The following is a 24794-nucleotide window of genomic DNA, read 5'->3' as shown; positions in this document are numbered from 1 at the left end:
ACAGTCTAACAACAAATGTGACCGCCACTGTCTCAGAAAATTCACAGTGTGGTTCTGTGGCCTGTTGTGTTGTAAACAGTTGGCCAGTGACGAATGGCATGGGCGCACATGCGCACATACCCCCCCCCCCCACACACATACACAGAGACACACACACACTCACGTATGCGAGTTTTTACCTCCTGCTCGCCTTGATGTGTTTGCTAGTCACTCTGTCTGTCCAGGCCCCAACAGGAAACAGATGGTCTTTGATTTAGGATAGTTCAAGAAGAGTTTAATTAAGTGATGTTGGCGAAAGCTCGGGAGGGGTAGGATGGAACACCTGGGATCCTAGTAATGGGGGCATGACTGTCATTGCCTCCACCAGTGGAAAGGCACCTGGAGTGACCCCCACCGCGATCCTGGAGGTAGGAGCACTTTCCGGGGAGCTCTGGAAGGAGAGACTATGGACCCAGGGACTGATCTTCCTCAACTCCTATCTGTGGGGGGCCTGTGGGTCCTGCCAGGGGGAGCAGGAGGGGAGAGAAGCTTCGGGAACCGAGCTGTCCCAGATGCCATGTGTGTCTAGACAGAGAGTGGAACCCGGGACTTCACACGTGCAAGGCATGACCTCTTGCACGCAACCACAATCTGGCTTCATGCTATTTTCTATAGCTTTGTTTGTTTTTTTGTGCCACACTTGATAGTGCTCAGAACTCTTGGCTCTGAACTCAAGAATCACTCCTGGCACGGCTCAGGGTGGGGCGTATGGGGTGTGGGGGTTGAACCAGGTCAGCTTCCCACAAGGCAAGTACCCAAGCACCTACACCATCAAGGGCGCAGCTGACCCATTTAGTGTCTGAACAGAACTCACTTTCTGGCTCACTGATGCATAGCTTGGCCCTGTGCCTTCCCATGGTGGAAGGGGAAGGGAACCCTCAGGGGCCTCTTTTATAAGGACCCTGATTTTGATCGAGGACCCACCTTTCTGAACCCTCAAAGGCCCCAGCTCCCAATACCGTCATGTTGAAACTTTCCCTCCGGTACATGAATCTGAGGAAACACTTCAAAGCTATGAGGAGAACACCTCACTCCTACCCTTCTCAGGGCCCAGCAATCTGAAAGCTTATTTCAATGAAACTATGCAATCATTAAGCAACTTTAAACTTTGAACCAACGTGTTATGTTACAGCCACAAAGATTATGTCAACCTTTCCTGTGCTTTGAATTCTGAAGTTTCCACCACAGGATCAAGGTTGTTTTGTTCTGTGGGTCCTTCGGCCTGAGATGCCGTAGCACTGGAGCACTGTCCTCCCATTGTTCATTGATTTGCTCGAGCAGGTACCAGTAATGTCTCACAACAAATTGTGAGACTTCTTGTTACTGTTTTTGGCATATTGAATATGTCATGGGCAGCTTGCTAGGCTTTGCTGTGCGGGTGAGATACTCTCGGTAGCTTGCAGGGCTCTCCAAGAGGGGAGGAGGAATTGAACCCGGGTTAGCCATGTGCAAGGCAAATGCCCTACCCGTTGTGCTATCACTCCAGTTCCTGAAATGCAGTATACTCTGGAAATGCATGAAAGTCTGTCTTGGAAGTGACCTTTCTGGGCCCGGGGCGGTGGTACAGTGGGTAGGGCGTTTGCTTTGCACATGGCGGACCCGTGTTTGATCCCCAGCATCCCATATGGTCCCCTGAGCACTACCAGGAGTAATTTCTGAGTGCAGAGCCAGGAGTAACCCCTGAGTATTGCCAAAATGACCCAAAAAGCCCCCCAAAAAAGGTGACCTTTGCTAACGAGGAGTTACCTTTGTCAGACTCTAGTCTGTTGCCTGCTAGTTCTCTTCCATGAGACTTCCCTTTACATGCACCTGTCCTGTCACTAGTTGGTCTTTCCATTGATGGCATTTCCAGGGGTCAGAGAGTTAGCTCACGGGGCTAGCTGGGCACATGCCCAGCACGCAGGAAACTCGGGTTCCATCTCCAGCACCATAGAGCCCCCTGAGCACCCCGCCTAGCGCAGCTGGTGACTCCAAAAGCAACAAAAATGATTGATGTTTTCCAAGAAGAAAAAGAACAGCTACATGGAGCATGGGTGAAGGAGGGAGGGGAGAGCAGACTCCAACCCAGGCAGATGGTGGATCTTGCCCCAAGCGGGCAGTGTCCCCACGATAGTCCTTAGAAGGAGGGCCAATGCACGACATACGGTGTCCCCCCCCAACACGCTCCCCCTCCTCCACAGGAGCCCTCGTGCCTGCTCCCTTCTCTCATCTCGGCATCGATACTTCTCTGCCCGCCCATCTGCAGTCTGGTGGGTTCCCTGCCCACAGGTGCGCCCATGGATGCGTTCCCTTCCGGCACTGAGTGAAGTGGGCCTCCGCTCTACATCCTCCCATCCCACTTTTCGAGAATATCACGAGAGTCTATTCTAGGATGGATCCCTGTTTCAGAAAGACCGTTGTTAAGATGTTACTCAGGGATAAAAGCAGTTGGGGGCTGGAGACACATGCGTTTGTTTCCGGTTGGGTTTTTGAGGGGCCACACCTGGCGGTGCTCAGGGCTTCCTCCTGGCTCTGCACTCAGGACTTATCCTGGCGGGCTCAGGGGGACGACTTGGGATGTTGGGGATGGAATCTGAGTTGGTCATGTGCAAGTGCCCTCCCCGCTATAGTATTGCTTAGGCCCTCTGTTTTCATTTGGGGCCACACCTGGCAGTGCTGAGGGCTTCCTCCTGGCTCTATGCTCAGGGATCACTCCTGACGGTGCTCAGAGGACCACCTTTGGTGCCAGGGTCAGAACTGTGGCTGGCCGTAGCTGGCGCCGGGTTGTACTCTGAGTGAGTCAGTAGGTGGGTGCGGCCAAGAGGAGCAGACAAGTGACGCAGAACTCCACGTGATTCTCCCCCACAGCCTGGAGGAGATGTGAGAAGACCCTGAAACAATGGCAGGACCCAAGACAAGAGCCGGGGGAACATACAGGGTCCGGTGTTTATTGGGGTTTCCGAGGCAACGGGAGGCAGAGAGGGGAAGCAGCTTCATTTGAATGATCCTGTGGACTTTGAGCATGCTGGTCCCCTGTTGCCTAGCACCCGACCCTGCACTAATTAAGGTTCCTGGGGTGCCGGGCCATAGAGGAAGTGCTGGCCTGGGGTGGGGGTGGGGGCTTAGTTCTCTTATCACAGACTCCAGGGGGGCCCTTGCTCTCTCTGAGTTGGCTAGCCAGAAAGGCTCTTCTTTCCTTCTTTCTTTTATTATTATTATTAATTGAAAAATTTTTGGTCACACCAGTGATGCTCAGGGGTTACTTCTGGCTCTGCACTCAGGAATTACTCCTGGTGGTGCTCCGGTGGAATCCTATGGGGTACCGGGGATCGAACTCAGGTCGGCTGCGTGCAAGGCAAATGCCCTCCCCGCTATACTATCGCTTCAGCCCCAAAAGTCTATTTTTCTATGCCAAAACATCATAATACAGAGAAATTTTAAAATATTTATAATACGTCACATTAACCCACCGTGAGAATGATTACAGTGAATTCAGCTTAAGCTTTGGGAACAAGTTCGTTTCTTCAGATTCACTGAGTTTAGCAGTAGTTTAAAAACAATCTATTTTTATCTTAAGGTAGACTCTATGGTTGTGCCAGGCCCTGGGTTGGACCCTAGCATTTCTAAGCCCCTCCCCCACCAGAGGTTGTTCCTATGATTAAAAATATCTTTACACCATGAATACTATAACTGTGCTCACATCCGGTCATTTGCATCAGCCAGTTTGCAGTAGTGACAGCTGATGTTACCCTCTGGAAAGGTCTGGAAACAAGGAGTGAGTTTGCTGGGAAGAGATCCAGGTCAGTTCCATTGGTCTCCTTTGTTTGCAAGAGACATGAGGAACTGTGGTCTTCACATCCTTCGTTTGGACAAAGTGTCCCACCTGAAGTCAAGAGACCAGCCAGGAAGGGCACTTGCCTTTCATGCTTCCAACCCCGGCTCTATCTCCGGCACCTTAGAGGGTCCCCATCCCTGCTAGGAGTGATGCCTGAATTCAGAGCCAGGAGGAAGCCCTGAGGACCACTGGCTGTGGCCCCCAGACAAAGCAAACAAACTAACAAAAGGAGTGCAGAAAACCTGACAAATAAATTTGTTCAGATTGATGTCTTTTCCTTCACATTATAAAAACATCTGCACTGACTTTGGCTCTGATGGCCAAAGGGATGACTGGTTTGGTACCACCAGAATCCGTGGCAATTGTCTCTGGGCTCTGCCATCTTCACTGCTGGCTTCTGTCTCAGCCACATGTGGCAGCAGCCACAGCAACCTTCACAACAATCTTCAGTGGGTTAAAGTAGGAGCCAGGATTCCTGGAAGTCCAGAGAGCTCTCACTAGCCCACATGAGGTCACGTGAGCCAACCCAGTCAATTGCAGGGAAATGCAATCCTAAGGGGCCCGGTGGGACTCTTAGGAGCCAAACCACCCTGCACCAGATGCAGGGACTGAAAGATAATGGTTAACACTGGGCAGGGTTGTTCCTAGACTCGTGGGGAGGAAGGAGCAGAAGGTGAATGAAAAGTTGGTTTCAAAGGACTCACGGTTCATTTACAGTGTAGGAAGGCTTTAAAGAGGAAGGCAGGCTGCCCTTAGTAGATTAGTAGTGAAAGTCAGGCAGCCAAATCAACAGATGTCTACTCCACTTGTACTATTCTCATTCCACACTAGTGGTGCTGGGAAAAAATTAGAACAACTTCAGCAAACCACAAACTTGAGCTGAAGAGAAGGAATATAAACATGGAAGGATCTCAGCCCCTTTTCTCAAAATAGAAGAGAGTTTATGCTATGGAAGACAGATGCTTGTTTATTCAATGCTGAGCGCTCTCAGCTAAAAGGGATTCCAAATATCCTTCCATCTGCAGATCTTTCCAGGCTTGGCATTTTTTTTTGTACTAGTTAATGGGAAAATCTGGGGAGATGCAATTTGAAATATAGTCATAAATATGTTTCAAGAAAAACTAAAGGGTTAGGTTATTTCATAATTCTGGAATCCAAAGCAATAAAAGGATAAACAGTCTTATTGGCTGAGAAGGAGTCTCCTTTCATCTATGAAATAATTTTGAGTTATTTTGGCATCTTGAGATTTTTCCCTGTGGCTCTATTATAAACCCATGTCTCGTGTGTTCATTATATAGTGTCCTGTTGGCTCTTGTAAAACCAGAAATGATTTGCTGCATTGAATTGCTATGTGATAAGCTCATCACGAATTTGTGTCCTTCAGCAAGTTCAATGAATTCACAGACTTTTCTGAAATGTTATTCTATAAGTGATTTTTCATTCCAATTTCTTATCATTTAAATTTGAGATCATTTATCCAAACTGTCCATGCCAATTCCATTTCCTGGAAGGAAGGCAGAACTTCGGAACTGGTTTCTGGCAATAAATATTTGAAAATTTTTTGATCTTTGAAAAACATTTGTTCCCAACATGGGTGAAATCAGTTGCCTTAAGAGTTGATCCTGGGGCTGGAGTAATAGTACAGTGGGTAGGGCATTTGCCTTTCATGCAGCTGCTGATCCGGGTTTGATTCCCAGCATGCCATATGGTTCCTCAAGCACTGCCTAGAGTAATTCCTGAATGTAAAGCCAGGAGTAACCCCTGTGCATCACCAGATGTGACCCAAAAAGGAAAAAAAAAGTTGATCCTGATGGTGACTGAATGAAACTTGTCTTCCAGAATTTGAAAGGAGACATTTCTTTCTTTTGCTAAGCTAGCTTGAAGACCTGTTGGATCAGATGTGTTATCATCTAGAAACTGCCAACTTGGAACAGATGTGGGAGGAGGGGCAGAGCGATAGTACAGTGGGGAGGGCGTTTGTCTTGCACACAGCCAACCTGGGTTTGATCCCAGCATCCCATATGGTCTCCTGAGCACTGCCAGGAGTAAGTTCTGATTGCAGAGACAGGAGTAACCCCTGAGCATTGCTGGGTGTGACCCCAAAAGCAATAATAATAATAATCACGGTCACGGTCCTCCCGTTGTTCATCGATTTGCTCGAGCGGGACCAGTAACGTCTCCATCATGAGACTTGTTACTGTGTTTGGCACATCGAATATGTCACAGGTAGCTTGCCAGGCTCTGCCATGCGGGCGAGATACTCTAGGTAGCTTGCTGGGCTCTCCGAGAGGGGTGGAGGAATTGAACTTGGGTTGGCCATGTTGGCCGCTTGTAAGGCAAACGCCCTATAATAATAATATTAATAATAATAATAACAATAACAGATGGGAAAGCACTCTGGTGATGGATAATTTTATACTCTGGCTCCAGTGATGCCTCCTGTGTGGAATTCCAAACCTTGTTTATGATGCTTTAGTCAGGTTCTATTGGGCTCACCTCTTGGGAAGAGCAAAGGCTTCATGGAAAGGATGCAGCTGACCAGGCAGCCGGTTTCATTCAAGGAACATCACAACAGTCCTTACTGGATATCTGAAACCGCACAGCCACTCAACACATCACTAATATTGTATTCACTACTAATGAATAAGTAGAAATCATTTTGTGGACAAAATTAGAAAAGAATTGGAGTAACTGTTGATCCTTGCTCCTAGGAGGTGATAGCATATAAGAACAGCATTAGGAGAACAATGTCTTCTGGACTTGACATAACTAAACTCTGAAAGATCTTTCCAGAGTGTGAAGCCAACTTCTTAAAATTTATGAAGAAATAAAACGTGAGACCAGTGTGATAATATGATGGGTAGGGCACACTTGCCTCCAGGTGGCCGGCCCAGGTTTGATCCCCAGCATTCCATATAGTCCCCTGTGTACTGCCAAGAACTATTCCTAACTGTAGAGCTAGGAGTAACCCCTGAGCATCACCAGCTGTGGCCTGAAAGCAAAACAAACAAAAAACAAAACAAACAAACAAAAAAACCCCAGAAAACAAAACAAACAAAATGTAATTCTCTGACTATAAAGTTGTAAGAAGAGATGGAATATTGTGGTTTGCCAAAACTTGGATGGAACTAAAGGAGATCGTGTTAAGCAAAATTAGTCAGAGACAGGAGAATGAATACTGGGTGATCTCACTCACCTGTGGACTAGAGAGCAAGAGAGCAAATGAGAGAGAGAGAGAGAGAGAGAGAGAGAGATAGAGAGAGAGAGAAAGAGAGAGAAAGAGAGAGAGAGAAAACAAAGAGGCAGACAGAACACAGGATGACCACGAGCCTTGGATTACAAGGCTGAGCTGATGGAGCAGTGAGAGGAGGTTGAGGGGAGGAGAGAGAGCTGGACTAGAAATGACAGAAGACAGCGGTGGAGGATCTTGGGCCACTCAGTGGTGATAAGGTGCAGTGACTGTGCATGTCAAAACCATACACATTAGCACATGCTGCCTACAGGGACAGTAAAAATCAGAAAATAAAAATAAAAATGTCATTCTCTTGTTCCGCAATGCTGACAGAATTGTACCTTTCAGAGGAAGCTACGCACCTAAATGATCATCACTGAAGCATCTTAGGATGTAGGGAAGCCTCTGGGTGGTACTGGTTGGTGGGGGCGCGAGGCAGCAGTTTTACGTCTACTTCTTCTACTGTGGTGGCACCCTGGATTTGTGACCCGCACCCCCACGGTGATGCTACCTCATGTACACACTATTGTGGACTTAGCCATTGGCCCAAAGCCTCCTTTCTTCCCCCACCCCACACACCTTATTTAAACACTATGGTTTACAAAATCATTCATAATTATTTGTTACTACAGGTGTTCAATATTCCAAGCTCAACCCCATCACCACTGTCTCCTTTCCCCACCATGGTACCCATTTTCCCAACCATCCCTCAAACCTGCCTCGCAGCAGAACCACAATAACCTATTTTATATTGCTTGTTACCACTAAAGGGTTAACGAAATGATTTCAAAAACATACATCAGTCAAAGAAAATTCGTGAAAATTGATGTATCTCACCATGGGGACATTCAATCTTTGTCTGAGGGTTTACTAAGTTGCAAGGGAAGCCTTTGGTGTGAATGTTTTTGTTGGTTGAGATTAGTTGTTTTCTACATTACATTCCCATAAATCTGGTGTGCTCCTACAAGGATGTTAGCACCATCATGTTTGGAGATGACACCACCTGCACTCCAGAAAATCCAGAATATTTAACTGGGCCACGTGGCTGAGAGCATGGCAGTGGCCCTGGGATGTGAGTGTGACTGCTGGGGCTTTGATAGGGCAGGAACTTGACCCATCCGCCTCCCTAGGTTGCCTGGATAAAGCCTCCTTTCTTAAGGGCTTGGTTTAATTCAAGTCCTGGTCTTATATCAGTGAATGGGTTGGCAACAAGTATTGGCTGCCAATAAATGGATTATTTTTACTCTCTCTCCCCCTATTTGTCTCATTTATCTGACTGGAACTCAGGAAGCGGAGGGATCCCAAGAAGAGCCTCACTGCCTTGAGTTGGGACAGAAGACGACATCAGGTAGAGGCCCCGACTCCCATCCCCATCCCCACTCCCACCCACACCCCACGGTATGACTCCTGGCTGAGCTAATCCACTTGTTCCAAAGGGTTGGAAACATGATGAGAAATGCTTCTTCCAGGCCCCAACATCTGGATTGTGTGGTCATGATGTAGAAAAGAGCCTTTTCTCTCTCTCTTTTTTTTCCCAATTGATGACAGTCCCTGTTGAACCAAACACTGGCAATAAGATAGATGATGCCAATGACACAGAAATTTCAAATTCAGTAATGCAAAACAGAACTAGTGTTGATATTTACTGAAGATTTATGATTGCCTAGAAAATTGTTGTTCAGGTATATTAGATGGTTTTTGGTTTTGATTTTGGTTTTTTTTTTTTTGGTAGTAGATATGCAGTTTTGCTCAAGTTCATGATAACGGGACTCTTGTGGGATAATGTGAAAGAAACATCAGTTAAATGAGTTTGAAACAATTTATTCCGATGCTCAGTGGTGATAACACGATGTGGTGGGCCCCACCACCATTATTTTTGCATTTCCCACCACCACTCGAACCTGCCAAACAGGCATATGCTAGATAATTTATTTGTATTGCCTGTTGCAGCCACACATGCCTAGAAATCTAAAACTTTAGATAGGGTTTTGGAGAAATCTCTGCAGTGGGCTGCTCAGTTCCGATATTCTTTTGTGTGTCTCTGGATCATGGCTGTTAATGGGCTTAAATAGTCACCGGAGGCAGCTCATGGACGCGATATCCAGGGTCCCAAAGGGGCGGGAGATCGGGAGGACCAGCCCATCCCCTATCCCATGAAGACTGGAGTTTGCTGTCACTAATCCCGAATACTTGCGCTTTACATTGGGTTCTGGAAGATAGCAGCCGCCAGGATTCCTAGGGGGCAGGCCAATGCCTGCCCCCATCTGAGGCATCCCAGTGAAATCAGCCTGGTGCAAAGTCCGGAGGCATCTCTGCAGCGAGCTACTTGGTTCTGAGATTCTTATGTGTATTTCAGCCTATTGGTTTTTCAAACCCCAAATCTACCAAGGGGCTGGAATATGCTGGCGACTATTACAGGGTTTTTCCATGTCATCCAGCAACTAGACAGGAACATTCATACAGATGACAGCTGTATCACCATCCCTATAACATCAAAATCGAATGTGCTTCCTTCATTCTCATGCTCGGGCTGAGAGCTGGCACGGAGAAGCTCTAGGGCTTGTTCATACAGGTCTTCTTCAGGGTGACCCGGTGAACCAACCTGGGTCATGGCAGTTTTCTTCCAGAAAACTCTCAGGACTTTGACCCTCCCCTTCATTCATTCATTCATTCATTTCCTCGTAAGCATTCATTATTCAGTGCGGGCCCAACTGTGCAGTCAGGAGAAAGCTCTTCTGTTATTTGATTATCTTGTTGACTTTGCATTGGTCTCCAAGGTAATGGAATGTTAGGGGCTTTGCTTCCTATCCCAACCTGTGTGTGATGGACAGTACCACTTCCACCACCAAAGTTGTTGTACCTTTTCACTACCACAAAGACCCTCTGCTTTTCCCTCCCACCACAAGCCCCTTCCCTCCAGTCAGTGATGGTTTCCACTGGGTCTTGGAGCTAGGGTTTTTTTTTTTAAACCAGTTCACTTGCTTAGGAACTCATATCCTACATATGAATGAAACCATCAGAACTTCCTTTTCAACTGAAGGTCCCCAGAGACAAAAGGGGCCCAAGCACCCCCTCACAGTGGCTTTTGGTCTAGCATTGAGTCCGTTTACATTTTCTGTGGTCTGTGTTTTCGTGAAGGTGAAGTAACAGAAGAAACCAACGTCTAGTGGTTGAAATCTTTCCAGTAAAAACAAACACAGTGAGGAAAGAAATATCTCTGTATTTCTGAAAGCTTCCGGGGAAGTGAGAACAGGGTCCACCCAGCAGCTTTGTAAGGAGGGAACGTGTGTGTATATGTGTATGTGTGTGTGTGCACGCAAGCACGTGTACATGTGTACACATGCATGTGTGCAAATGTGCCTGTGTTGTAAATGTTGTATTAATGTGCTTGCAGACACAAATTAAGAATGAAATTAAGAATAAAAGAATTTAAAAAAGCAGAAGGAGAAGTAAGAAAGAGGGCAAGAGTGAGAGTGGAGGGAGAGAAGGGACTGACTCATTTTGAGATATATTTTGCAAGTTATTCTTAATTTGTGTATTCATGCAAATACAAATATAGATATGCATATGAGCATTGGTGCCTGTGTCTATGTGTGCATGTGAGTGCATGAGTATGCATGTATCTGTGCGTGTATCTATGTAAGTGTGCATGCATGTGTACATGCTTGTGTGCCTTTGTGTGTATGTGTATGAATTGTGTGAGTGTATGTGTATGTGTGAGTATGGACACATACATGTACCACAAGTCCTGTTTCCATACTCCTCTACTTTCTTGTAAGATTTTCCTGTTTATAATTTATCTGGGGTCCCCTGTGCAAACCTGTCCAAGAGTGAAGTGACCGTTAATTACCTGCAGCTATCTGGGGAGGAGCAGAGAGTTCAGTCAAAGGGCCAAGGGCTCTCAGGTCTCAGCCCACACTGAACGGGAGAGGGTAGGATGGGATGCCTGGGGGTGTCTGTCCAGCTTCCCCCCCACCCCGTTCCCCCAGGCCTGCCCTGCGTCACCTGTCCCCAGATCCAGTCAGGCCAAACCAGCCTCTGGAGGCTCAGTAGCCTGAGCTCAGTTTCCTCCCAGGGGAAATCCATTTGGAAACCTGCAGCAGGGGCTGCCGCCCCGCCCCCCCCTCCTCAGGAGTGGTGGTGAGGTGGCAGTTCCAGCCCCTGGGTGCACCCAGAGTCATCACTTCCCTTCAACAGCAGCTCCCCTGTCCACACCAAGCTGTTGCCTGGATATTGCAACAAGAGGGGCATGCGGTGAAGTAACATGCCCGTCCAAGAGACAGGAAGGGGCTCGCGCAGGAGCTATTGGTGCACAGAACAGGGGTGGTGGGGAGAAGGGGAAGGGCCATGGGGAAGTTGGGGGTGTGGCTAGGGCACCTCACACGGGCCCTGCCATCTCCGCCCAAGATTCCCCCCATCCCCGTAGTCACTCCTGGGTGTGGGGAGTTAGCACTTGGGGCATTTCCTGGGTGCCGGGGGTGGGTGTGCACTTACCTTCTGCTGCTTGGGGGGACCCTGGCACTAAGTCAAGGTCCTTTGGCACAGGTCTTGCGTTTAATACAACCGTCGCATCTGGGAGATGCGTGAGTCCCAAGAAGATCTAAAAGGAGAGTGTGTCAGAGAAAACTTTAAGAAAGAAAATTTAAAATTCCATCCAGGGATTAGAAAGCTCATAAGGAGGGTTGGGCACTTGCCTTGCCTGCAGCCGACTCTGGTTCCATCCCCAGCACCACATATGGTCCCCTGAGCACTGCCAAGAGTGGTCCCTAAACACAGTCAGGAGTAAGCCCTGTGCACCATCGGGTGTGGCCCTGACACCCCCCAAAAAACTCCCAAACAAAGTAAAAAATTCAATCAAAATGCACAACTTATCTCAAAGTCAATCCCGTCTCCTCAACCCCTCCACTCCCTCTCCTGCCTTCTTGCTTCTCCCTCTTCCGCTCTTCCCTTATTCTTTTGTTCTTAATTTTATTCTGATTCTTCTTGGGGGCCTGGGTTAGGCCACATCCTGCAGTGCTCAGTGCTTGTAGGGGTTGTGTGCAGTATAGGAGATCAAACTGAGATGGTCAGGGGACCACAGGCAGTGTGGGAGATTGAGTCAGGGTCAGCGGTATGCAGGGGTCAGAATGGGGCCTCAGACATGTTGAACCAGTGCTCTCCCACTGAGCTCCATCCCCGGCCAGAAGCTTTTGGGGTCCGCAGTCACTTCTGAGCTTTTGCACTTCTAGCTGCTCTAAGATGGGTGTCCATGGACTAAAGGTTGGGAAGAAGGAAAAGGAGTTTTCTGGACCAGAGTGAACCCTGACAAAGCCTCTGGGCTCAGGTACTGCATGTTTGGATTCTGTTCAAACCCATTGGGTTTGAGTCTCAACGAGATCTGGAATCATGGGGCCATTGGCTTCAGAGTCCCAGACAAGGGTCTCATGTTCCCCAAGGACAGAAGACACAAGGGCCAGGAATATTTCTCTAAAGTTGTAAGCCTACTTCATGAGCTGGGGAACAAGGCAGCTGGAATAGAGAAGGGATCACTAAGTCAATGATGGTTGGAGGGATCGCTCGGGATGGGAAATGTGTGCTGAAAGTAGATAAAGGACCAAACATGATGGCCTCTCAGTATCTGTATTGCAAACCATAATGCCCAAAAGTAGAGAGAGAGTATGGGGGAAATTGTCTGCCATGGAGGTAGGGGGAGGGTTGGAAAGGGCAGCGGAGGTGGGGGGGGGGTATACTGGGGACATTGGTGGTGGAGAATGTGCACTGGTGGAGGGATGGGTGTTTGATGATTGTATGACTGAAACTCAAACATGAAAGCTTTGTAACTGTATCTCATGGTGATTCAATAAAAAAGGCGGGGGGGATCGCGTGTTCAGCCTAGTTTCTTGTTGGGAGCTCTGATGGCTTGAACCCTCCACCCTCCTCTGAGTCTGTGGTTTGAAAAGATACCAGCTTAGGAAAGGCTTCTCTAGCTGGTTCCTTCTTCTTCACTGGAGACCAGGAGAGAGGCATGGATGCAGTGAGATGCTTCATAGCCTTCTCCGGTGTGTCCGAGTATGTGCAGGTGCCAAGAACAGAAACTAACTCTGAAACCCCCAAAGGTGATTTGTTTTTAACTGCTTGAGATTCAAGCAGGCTAAACTCACAAATGGGTTTTGCTTGCACTGCAGCCTTTTAAAATCTTTTAAATATCAGTTGGTACTGGGTTGTTAGGCATTCAAATTAATCAATGCTTATGGTCAAGTTTGTGTTGACAAGGACACCGACACCACCGATGCCTCTTTTGTCGCATATTCTGAGTAATAGTTCTTTTCCAGTGTCGAAAATGGCATGATGTGATTGATGCCTTCTTGTCTCAGTCAGACCAATGATGTCAGTCAGACCAATGATGTCGTACTTGATCTTTTTTTTTTGTTACTGTTTTTTTTTCTTTTTTTATTAGTGAAAAACCATGAGGTACAGTTATAGGCTTACAAATTTTGTGCTTGGGTTTCAGTTATACAATGATCAAGTGCCCATCCCTCCACCGGTGCCCGTCATCCATCCCCATGGGTCCCAGCATCCCCCCCCCATCCCCCGCCCCCGTCCCATCCTGCCTCTGTGGCAGGGTATTCCTCCTTGTTCTCTCTCTCTTCTTTTGGGTACTGTGTTTTGCAAGAGAGGCTTTGAGTGGCAATCATGTTTGGTCTATCGACTACTTTTAGCATGCTCTTTCGTGCTTGTACCATCAGGTCCTGGATGGATGCATCTGATGCCAGCGTACGTGCATTGAAAGTACAGACAGTCATTTTTGTCTTTCTTCAATTTGGCAGTCTAATTAGGCCTTGAGATTTTATCAGCCTCTCCTTCCTCATTCTTCTTAACACTGATGTATTGGTGGCTCTTTTAAGGTCAGGGGAATGTGACCCTTTTGTATTTACTGGTTTTGGCATATCAAATACGCCATGGATAGCTTGCCAGACTGTCATGCGGGCGGGAAACTCTTGGTAGCTTGCCAGGCTCTCCGAGAGGGATAGAGGCTTTTAGGACAGCCTCTAATCTCCCTTGCAGGTATTCCCATGGTTCAAACCATATTTGAACCCTATCAAATATGGTGAAGCAATCCTGAGATGGGTATTAACTGTCTTATGATGTGCAGTCCGGAAAGTGTCCTGGAGCATGGAGGCGACTGGGTAGTGGAGTAGTGGAGGTAGTGGAGGTCTGCTGATGAGGTATTTATCTGGTGCCGATTGGGTGGGTCTTCTGTGTGTAATCCCAGGGTTGCCAGGCAGTTTGTGGAAGCAGACAGGGCAGGGTAAGGTGGGGCTCCTGATTTTAATCCCTTGGTCACCTGAGGTTGATGGGAGCAGGCAGATGTATCACATCCTCCAGAAGGGCAATGGAGAAGATTATCCATGACTTCTACTCAGACCTCTTCAATAGCCACATCCACCTGCCCACATACCAAATTCCACAGGATGGATATGTAGTTCCCAACGTTCTCCCTTCCAAAATCCGATACACTGTTTCATCAGTAAAGAAGCGAACAGCACCAGGCCCAGACAAGGTCAGGCCCAAACACCTGAAGGATCTGCTATTGGTACTCATCAGTACACTGGCTCGGCTCTTCACACACTACCTGTCTGAATGCAAGGTTCCGTTCCAATAGAAAACCAACAGGACTGTACTGCTGTACAAGAAGGGAGACACCCATATTGGCAACTATGGTCCGATCTGCCTATTGTCTGTCATCTACAAGCTGTTCACTCGAGTCATCCTGAATAGGATTGGCAGAACACTAGATGAAGGACAACCATGCGAGCAAGCTGGGTTCCAAAAAGGATTCAGCACGATTGACCATATCTGCATGATAACAAAGCTCATTGAGGTTTCTCGGGAGTTCAAGATGCTGCTCTGTCTAACGTTCATTGATTTAAAGAAGGCCTTTGATTCTGTTGAGATGGAAGCAGTCATCGAAGCCCTAGCCAAACAGGGTGTTCAAACTCAATACATCAGGATCCTCCGTTAGCTGTATTATGGATTCACTAGCAGGATCTCATCATTCTACAAAGAAGTGATCATCCATGTCAAGAGAGGGGTTCGGCAGGGTGATACCATTTCACCGAAACTCTTCAGTGCCACCCTCAAGAACATCATGCAACGATTGGAATGGGAGTGAAGATAGACGGTCGGCAGCTACACCACCTCCACTTTGCTGATGACGTCGTTCTAATAACACCAAACATTAGCCAAGCAGCACAAATGCTGGCCGACTTTGACCGTGAGTGTGGAAAGGTCGGACTCCAGCTGAATCTCACGAAGGCAATGTTTATGAGAAACAGCCTCGTTCCTGATGCTCCATTCTCTCTCAATGGAACAACCATCTCCGAATGCAACAGTTATGTGTACCTAGGTCGAGAAGTCAACATGATGAATGACCTGGCACCTGAGTTGCACAGGAGGAAGAGAGCGGCTTGGAATGCTTCAAGAGCATTGAAGAAATAGCTAAAAGGACAAAGAACCTCCGGCTCCAGGCACATCTTTTCTATTCCACTGTTCTTCCTGCATTAACATACACCTCAGAGACCTGGGCCCTATGAAAACAGGATGAGAACGCTATTCGGGTCTCCCAAAGAGGAATCGAAAGAGCTATGCTTGGAGTATCATGCTTCACTCAAATGAGAGAAAGAATCCGGAGTTCCAACTTCTGTCAATGGTCAAGAATTAGGGATGCTGTCTCATTTGCCAAGGCATCGAAAATCAGATGGGCTGGACACGTAATGAGATTTGGAGATGACCGCTGGACTAGAGCTGTTACCGACTGGATTCCATGGGACGTCAAAAGATTGCATGGCCGTCCTCCTATGAGATGGTCAGACTTCTTCGTCAAGACCCTGAACGATCAGTTTGAGGCTCTTCGTGTTCCTAGAACAAGCAGATGCCATTGGACCACACTAGCACGCGACAGGGATGAATGGAGATGTTACTGGCACCTGCTCGAGCAAATCGTGAGTAACAGGATGTCAAGTGATTAAATGATCAGTTGTTACTGTTTAAAAGATAAAATGTTTAATGTAAAAAAACCCCCAAAAAACGGGGCTCTAATTTCCCTTGAGAAGCCCAAAGAACTGGCTAAACTGGGCCTGCATTCCTAAGCGAGGGGGGAAATAATGAACAAATCATCCCTGAGAGGTTCCCTCAGTCATGCCTGGGGTCTGAGCAGCAGGTAAGAATGGGGGGTGGGAGGGTGGAGGGTTGGGAGGAGGGTTGCTATGGAAATGGGCAGAAAGTTCTAGAATCAAGCTGGTGTACCTGTCCTTGACCCAGCCATGGCTACTCCCTTCTCTGAACACCTGCTGGTCTGGGTTCTGGTTTGTTATGTGTAAGAGGCCAACTATGATATTTGGATGGAGGATTCTAGCTGCCCGGGAGGAAACTCCAGGGAACAGAACCACAATGTGAATGGGGTGGCCCCAGGGCTAGAAAGGTCCTTCCTATTCCCTGGAGGTCCAAGGGCATTGGAGGTGTCAAAAAAAAAATCTCCAGGATCTGAAGCTCCTCCTCAGGAGAGAGGAGAGAGGGGAAAGGGAAGAGAGAGGGAAGGAGGGAGGGAAGGGGGGAGAGAGGGAGGAGAGAGCAGGACAACCTTCCATCCAAAGCCCAGTCCTCCCCAGCAAGGCCACAAACAAGGACGCGTTTCTGGTATTATTCATCAAGTCTCAAAAGGAAAGTCCTCCCTGCCTGGGCCATTTGGCTGCATTTTGATCAAGCGCCGTGTCTAGTTAGCAGGGGAAATCCCAGCTTCCCGTGCAAGGAGAAACTGACCAGAAGGACAAGCTGCCTTGATGTGGCTGAGTCACAGCCATAGGACAGATTGAAGACACTGAAAGGTTGGCGCGTGAGACCTCTGTGGGAATGACTGCAGCCCGCCGACTTCATTCAGCCACGTGGCCACGCATGTGTGGCTCCCTCCCTTGATGCCTCGCATGGAGGTGGGCCTCTGGTCTTGCCTTCTGGGTCTTATGTCCAGCTGGACTCAGTGACTGCCCTCAGATGATGGCCAGACTTCCAGAGTCTTGCTTTTCCATTCTTTTCTAGCTCTGAATTCTTTCCATGTCTGCCTTGTTTAAAGAGGTCGGATCATCCTTCACTCCTTCCAGCAACTTCCAAGGCCTCCAGGACCTGGAGTTTCTCTCCAGCATCCCATAGAGTCCCTGAGCACCGCCAGGAGTAATTCCTGAGTGCAGAGACAGGGATAACCCCTGAGCACTGCCGGGTGTGGAGCATCTGGGGATCCCTCCTGGGAATGGTGACTTTCTCCCACTGACGGTATCGGGGTCCATCCAGCTCCCCTGCTGTTTTAGATCTAATCAGAGACAGGACCACATTATGTGAGCTGCTCCGACAGCAGGATCAGAACACAGAGCATCAGTCACTGAGGGCTGCCCTGCTACTCCCATCCCCCACTATGCCACCTGGCGTTTACCAAGTACTTGGCATGCATGAGACACAGTGCTAAATGTTCTCCAGGAATTTCTGGTTTGATCCTCTTAACAGTCCTACGAAGTGGTATTTTAGAATCCCCACTTTAAACTTTTTATTATTATAATTATTTTAATTTAAGGGAGAGTTTCAGGCATCTAATGTCCCAACACCAATCCCAGCACCAGTGTCAACTTCCCCTCAGCAGCGTCCCCAGGGACCCTCCCACCCAGCCTGCTTCCTCAACTGCCCATTTCTAAGTCTGGTTGCCGCACTTTGGGTCTCTAGCCTGCAGTGCTGTTGTCTTTGTGGATTAGGTCTATACACCTCTCTCCTCTCCGCACCACCAATGTGGCCACTGTTCCTGCCCGTCTTCCCTCCCACCCACTGCATCTTACTTCCCCTGCCCTGATTTCTTTCTAGAACCCCCACTTTCTCCCAGTCCCGGCTGGAAGTGGGGGGCAAGGCCTTATCCTTTTGCAGTTTCTCTGCAAGAACCACAGTCTTCTAGGCCGAACTGAGACTTTCTGAGCGGGGCCCCACTGGGAGGGCCGAGTGATAGCTCCCTGGGTTGAGCCAGATTATCAGTTGGGGAATCTCAGACAAGGTCCCTCAGGGAGGTCTCAGCCTCCGGATTCTCTAGAAATGGTGGGAAATGTCTGGCCCAAAGGTCACGTGAGGCCCATGAAACCCTGGGACCTGGCCCTGGCCCATGGCTCACTAGGCACAGAAGCTTCTTGTTGGCTACTCCAGCGGTCTTCGTGGAGAGTCAGGCCTGAGAAGGATACTCTAACCATCCGAAAGGCCTTTGACAGAAAAAAAAGGTCTCTATCTCTGTTCTAGGAAGGCTGAGCACCAGGGTAGGGTAAGTTCTTAGAATTTGCCCTGGGCACATAAACTCATGCTTTGATTGAGTTAAAAAAAATTTTTTTTAAGTCTTTGCTTTATTTTATCTTTTAAGATATGCTGAAGTTGGGCCAGAATAATACTGCTTGTGGAGAGCACTGACCTTGTATGTAGTCGACCCAGGTTCTCTCTCTAGCATCTCACAGGGTCCCTGAGCACTGCCAGGAGTCATTCCTGAGTTCAGAACCAGGTGTGGTCCCCAAACAAAGCAAAAACAGATTTGGTGAAGGTGAATATCTGTGTCTGAAATCTTACTCGCTCTAGCAGGACATCCTGTTCCAATGTGGCAGAATCAAAGGGAATGAGAAAGTTCAGCCCAATTTGCCTCTACTTCCCGCGGGAGGATTTTGGATCGCGGTGCCCCCTCCCTCCCTGCCTCCTGTCTCCTGGCTCTCAGATCACCCTTTCTGACTCCCGCCTGGACTTCCTGACTTCTTGGCAGCCTGACTCATGATTCTCCCATCTTTCCAAGCATACTCCAGCTTAGATTCTTATGCTTTCACTCAAACTCTTTTTAATAGATGGGGTTTTCTGCCTCCAGACTCTCTTTGCATCCACCTTCCTACACCCCAGACTCAGAGTGTCTGTTCACTTACTAAAATCACCCCCTGAAGTGAAGGGCCAATCCAAACCCTGGAGTCTCCATGAAGATATGCCAAGATGTAATCTCTCTCCAACACCTCATTCATGGTTGCCGTTGATAATGATGTGTACAAGTGTGTGTCTGCCTGTTCATCCAATAGCCAAGCTCTCTCCTTGAGCTCCCGGGAGGTAATAATACTGTTGGGTGTTGCTGGTCCAGATTATCAAACTTCATTTTCCAATCTCCCTTCCCATAAGGGCAGGTCAGGGGATGCCACCCCGGAAGGAGATCCAGGAGTGGAAAGAGGCTTCCAGAGGACCTACCAGCAGAGGGGACCCAATCCATGGCATTAGTGACGATCAGCCACTATAGCACCTGGGCTTTCAGCCTCTTGGGGGAATCTCAGGTAGGGCAGGCAGTGGACATTTCAAGACGTGCATGTTGAAGGTGTGGGAGCCGGGGAATAGGGCTGGGTTTTTAATTTTTAACAGGCCCACTTCATTATTGCAAAGTCTGGTTGGTAGTTCTCAGGAAAAACTGAGCAAAAGTACTCTCTGTACCCTGTTCCTCTACATAACTAGCTCCCGTACCAGCCTTGCTCCCCAGAGTAAGAGACATTCATTGCAATGGATGAGACACCCAATGTTCAGCATAGCACTAGGGTTCACTTTGGGTATCGGAAGTTCGTGAGTTTGGACTGGTATTTAAGGATATGCATCCATTATTCTGGTACTATGCCTATCCCGACCTTCCCCCACTCTGTAGTTTGACCAATCTCTCTAGGCTGGTTGGTTACCCTGGAAGCCACTGATATTGATGCAGTTCATATAGTTTTGCCTTGCCTAGAATCCCATGACTCAGGACCATCCAGTATGGTGGTCTTGCATACAGCCTTATACATGTAGGCCTGCCCCATAATGTCATCATTTTTAGTTCTGAACGATAGTCATTTGTCTGGACCATGGTTTAATTATAGATTCACCTACTGAAGGATATTGTCTGGAATGGATTGAGCTGCTATAATGTCCCCAGGCAGGTATTCCGTGGACAAAGTTGGAGGATAAATATCCACTTCCACTGGGTAACTGTCAAAGCATGCAATGGCTAGAGCGAATGGTAAGACCATGTTTCTGGGGTCTGAGAGGTAGCTCAATGTGCTGAGAACATGCTTTGCATGCAGGAGGCATGATTTGGAGTCTTGGCATCCCATGGTCCCCAAGCACAAAGCTGGGAATAGTCCCTATGCACCACTCCTCAAAAGACTATGTTAAATTTTGCAACAACTGCCAAACTGTCTTTATTTTTCCATTTCATTTCATTTTTATTTTTTCACTTTAGGATTTAAAACATTGTTTTAAATTGAATCGTTGTGGAGATAGAGCCTTCCAAACTGTTTTTGAAGCAGCTGTGCCATTCTGCCTTTGCAGGGAGCGAGAGAAGCTTCTGTGCCACACCCTCTCCAACACTTGATAGTGGCCTCTGGGTTTGGGTGGGAGCGATAATGCATCTCTGGTTTATGGCTGGCTGTGGGTTTTATGTTTATTTGTTCTGGGGCTTTGGGACTACAGCTGATGGTGAATGAGGGCTGTTCTCAGGGTCCATCCTAGCAGTGCTGAGAAGACCTGTAGGATCCGGGATCCAGCCCAGGTTCCTGCATGCAAACCACAACGCTCAAGCGTTGGTGCTGTCTCCCCAGCCCACAGCGTTTGAGTCAAATTGGAAGTATTGCTCATGGCAAAAGTTCTTGTAGTAAAATGACCAAAAGCTAATGATTTCATGTTACATCAACAGGGCAGAATGTAAGATTATTTACTACCATTGCAACCACAATAGTGATGCCTAACTTCATACACGCTTGGTAGAACGCTTGGGTAGTTACCCACCTTCACCACCTTAACTCCCAGCACAGCTAGTAGCAGAGCTGTGAATGCAACAGTATTGTGACTCTAAAGTCAATATTAGGACTAGGGGTAAATTAACTCCCGACTCTGCCATAATGAGGCGCCATAATTTTCTGAGGGATCTGTGCTCAAGGCCCCCAAGGGAGCCCTTCCATAACCACCAGGCAATTCTCAGACACCAACTTTGTGCCCTACGCTTCAAGTCAGTTTTGGCGCCAGGTCGACTGCATTCCTATCTAGGTGGTCCCCTGCATTTGTAAACAGTCGCCTATGAAGCAGAGACCTTACCAAACCCTCCTTGAATTCCATTCATTTGTCAGCATGGCTTGCAGGACCAGAGTCAAATCCTCCACAGACTCTGTGGCAAGGGCCACGTGGGCATGTGAAGACAGTGACTGTCTGCTCTCAGGGGACTGACAATAAGTGTGTGTGCACATGTGCGTGTCTCCTCTGTCAGCCTGGGAGGAGGAGGAGAGAAGGAGGCTGGCCTCTTAGCCAGAGCAGCAACAGGATCTGGATTCACACTTGTTCTTTCCCAGCATCCTTGGCTCTCCGTGTCTTGCGGGGACACCAGGCCTTGCCCCGTGTTACCATGACGTCTGAGCTTGGAGAGCAGCTTCCTTTCCTGCCGAGCCCCAGAAAGATAATTCTAGTGATACTGGAATGGCATGGTTAGCTGTGTGTGAACACAGAGGAAACGGCTCCCTAGCAACCGCAGCCTCTGAGAGGCTCTTGAGGCGCTGGCTGCCCGCTCCGTTTCCTCGATGCCGTGTGGCCTGTCCTCACCTAACACAGCTGCACCTGCTCTGGGCTGGGCGCAGCCAGCTTGTCCCCACACCGCGGTTTCCTTGCTCGGAGGCCTTGTTGTTCCTCTTTGGGTCAAGCTTCCTCCTGAGGTCTGGGGTCTGTTTGCCTCCCAAGGCACCCATGATTACCTCAGCTCATGCTTCCTCTTTTGCTGCTCACATTTTGTCCAGATTTGGAAAATACTGAGGTGCCTGAAGAAAATCTGAGTAGCTTATTTTATTTTATTTTTTTAAGAGGAGTTGTTGCCCATTTTCCCTCAATGTGCTAAATCTCTTAGGAAAAAAATGTAGTCGTCACTTTTTCCTGAGGCATCTTTTCTCACTCCTTTGTTCACTTTGTTTTTTTTTTCCATAGAAGCAAAACAAATTCCTCATTCCTTGTGTGTGTTCTTTCTTGCCACCGAGCTGAATAATCAAGGATCTTCTTACAATGCTGCCTCAGTGGAGCCAAGTGCTTGGCACGGGAGGAATCATCCTTTCTGGGGAGGGCGTCGATCCCCCAGGGCCTGTTTTAGAACATGTGGGTTTACACAAACCAGGACACAGAGTTCCAGCCTACACTCACAGCTGCTGGCCAGAAACGCCTATTTTTATTTGTTTGGGGGCCACACCCGGCTGTGCTCAGGGTTCAGTCCTGGTGGGGATCTGGCGGCCACATATGGTCACCGGGGATCGAACCCGGGTTGGCCATATGCGAGGTAAGCACCTTACCCACTGTGCCATCTCTCTGGCCTCCAGAAATGCCTTGTTTCCACCTCCAAAGGCTATTTCTGGTGGCGAGCAACCCTGTCTTCAGAGAGGGATGCATGTCTTTGCCAACAGCTGGCTGTAATCGGTTGGTAGCTGAGAAAGTCTGTTCAAGGTGGCAGGAACCTGATTATTATTGAAACCAAGAGCTCCTGGAAATCCCCTCTGTATCTTTTAAAATATTTTCACCCACTTTCATTCAAATACCAAAGAGCCATACTTGCTAGGTCCTGTGTGGTATAATACACAGGTGGGGAAGGCCAGGAATGACACAGTCTGTAACCTCAGGGAGGTCTCACCAGAAAGAAGAGAGGGCTGGAGAGAGGACAGGCTGGCACTATGTCCCCTCAATCACTGAATCACTGGGGAAGCATTGGGGTGAGAGTGAGTGTGGGTCCTTGGAGTCCTACTTAGTAGTTCTCACCCTCCCCCACATAAACAGATGAAATAAGAGCAGGTAAGCTACATACTCATGTAATTACAAGCAAGACCGAAAGCTAAACACAAATAGCACACACAATATTTTTTCCCTCTTTCTTTTTTTGCTTTTTGTGTCACACCCAGTGATGCTCAGGGGTTAGTTCTGGCTCTGCACTCAGGAATTACTTCTGGCAGTGCTTGGGGACCATATGGGATGCTAGGGATTGAACTCTGGTTGGTTGGCTGCATGAGAGACAAATGCCCAGACCGCTGTACTATTGCTCTGGCCCCTAATGCATGCGATTCATTGGACCTTTTATTAACTCTTCTTATGAAGGACACAGTGGGTCCCCTTCGTGTGAGCACATAGAATGCGAATTAGGCCCATTCTGTAGATAAACCGGGCACGGGGTCCCCAAGACAAGTCCTCTAGCTCTGATGAATCTTCTATTTATGATAATGACAAAACGAAAAAGCAAGAGCACATTCTCTTGGCCCCCAACCGGCTATTTTTAATCAAAGCTAAGCGCATGACACATGTCAGCAAAAGTGACATAAAGCAGGAACCAGGAAGGGACTTTATCTGGGATCTGGGAAAAGTGGAAAATAAATTTCCCCGGGCTTGAGGGAAGCTTCAATGGCCTCTGTTTATCTTCTTTTCCCCCCAGGCATTATTTTCCACTGGTAAATGAGAAAGGAAGAAAAATGTGCTGCAGTTGCCAAACCCTCAGGGAGTCACTGTGTCCCTCTGCTTAATAGCCATGTCCACCCCCACCCCTGACCCAAGCTCAAGCGTCTATGCACCAGCAATGGTGTGTTTGGTTGAGAGCATTGTCACGGCTAACCAGGAAACAAGAAGTTATAAATCAAAGGGGATGCAGAGAAGGGAATCCCAGCCAAACCAGACAGAAGTGGCATAGTTCTTTCTCAAGCTGGCGGGCACTGAATGGGGACAGAAATCTAAAAGTGCTTGGTATACCCAGGTGACAAGTCTCTCAACCCTGAAATGTGCCTTCTACACAATAGACGTCTATGAAAGATTGACCGGGAAGCCAAGGCGGGCCAGCAGGAACCTTACAGCCCTTACCGTGATTTCCATACGGGATAGAAAGGACAGTGAGGAGGGACTTTCTCAAGGCACTGTCCTGGGCCATGAGCCTGGGGCTCTGAGGTCAGTTGAGCCGCTCTTGGGCTTCCCCTGGCACACTGAGTGTTTTCAATGATGTCTCCTCGCTTCCAAGAAGGTCATGGTTGGGGATGGTTTTAGGGAGCTGAGAATAGATTTCCTGTGTTACTTGATGTGCATGGACAAGTCTGGATTAGTCAGTAGTCTGTAGAGAAATGGGAGAAATGAATTTAACCAGTGGGAGGGAGGGAGGGAGGGAGGGAGGGAGGGAGGGAGGGAGAGAAAAGGGGTGGGAAGAGAAGGGGGGAGAGAGAGGGAGGGAGAGACAGAGACAGAGAGATGGAAAGAAGGCGGGGAGGGAGAGATTTACTATAAGGAGCTGGCTCATAATTATGGAGACAGGCCAGACCCAAGATCAGAAGATTTCTTCATAAGCCACGGCCTGGCTCAAGTTTAAGGCCAGCTGCACACCTGTTGCCCAGGAGGCTCTGCTGTGTCCCTGAGGTGCCCAGAGGAGCCTTTTCTATTCTCTTCAGTGCTTCAACTGGGGGCTCAAGGCCCACCCATTGGAGAAGCGTACGTCTCACACATGCAGTTAGATGTTCATCTTATCTCCAAATGGCCTCCTGGGCACGTCCAGACTCTGGCACCCCACAACCCCGACCAGTGACCCAGAAAATAAGCCTCCACACAGGTGCTTCTCCTCTGTCCAAGCGCAAGAAGGAAACGGCTATTTCCAAGCACCTTCTGACCAGACTCTCCACT

General features: G+C 48.3%; 1 protein-coding gene across 1 annotated transcript in view; it reads left to right on the top strand.

Annotated features, from left to right (window-relative positions):
* Positions 1 to 24794, top strand: part of FAM107B (family with sequence similarity 107 member B) — a 148592-nt gene that overhangs the window by 52157 nt on the left and 71641 nt on the right. Inside the window, exon 2 of the mRNA XM_056114656.1 lies at positions 8373 to 8433. Coding sequence (XP_055970631.1) covers positions 8373 to 8433 — 61 coding nt within the window. The remainder of the gene's footprint in view (positions 1 to 8372; positions 8434 to 24794) is intronic.

Source organism: Sorex fumeus, unplaced genomic scaffold (genome assembly GCF_029834395.1).
Source record: "Sorex fumeus unplaced genomic scaffold, SorFum_2.1 ptg000026l, whole genome shotgun sequence".
Lineage (NCBI taxonomy): Eukaryota > Metazoa > Chordata > Mammalia > Eulipotyphla > Soricidae > Sorex > Sorex fumeus.
The sequence above is the reverse complement of the archived record's forward strand: the minus strand, read 5'-3'. Positions and strand labels throughout refer to the sequence as shown.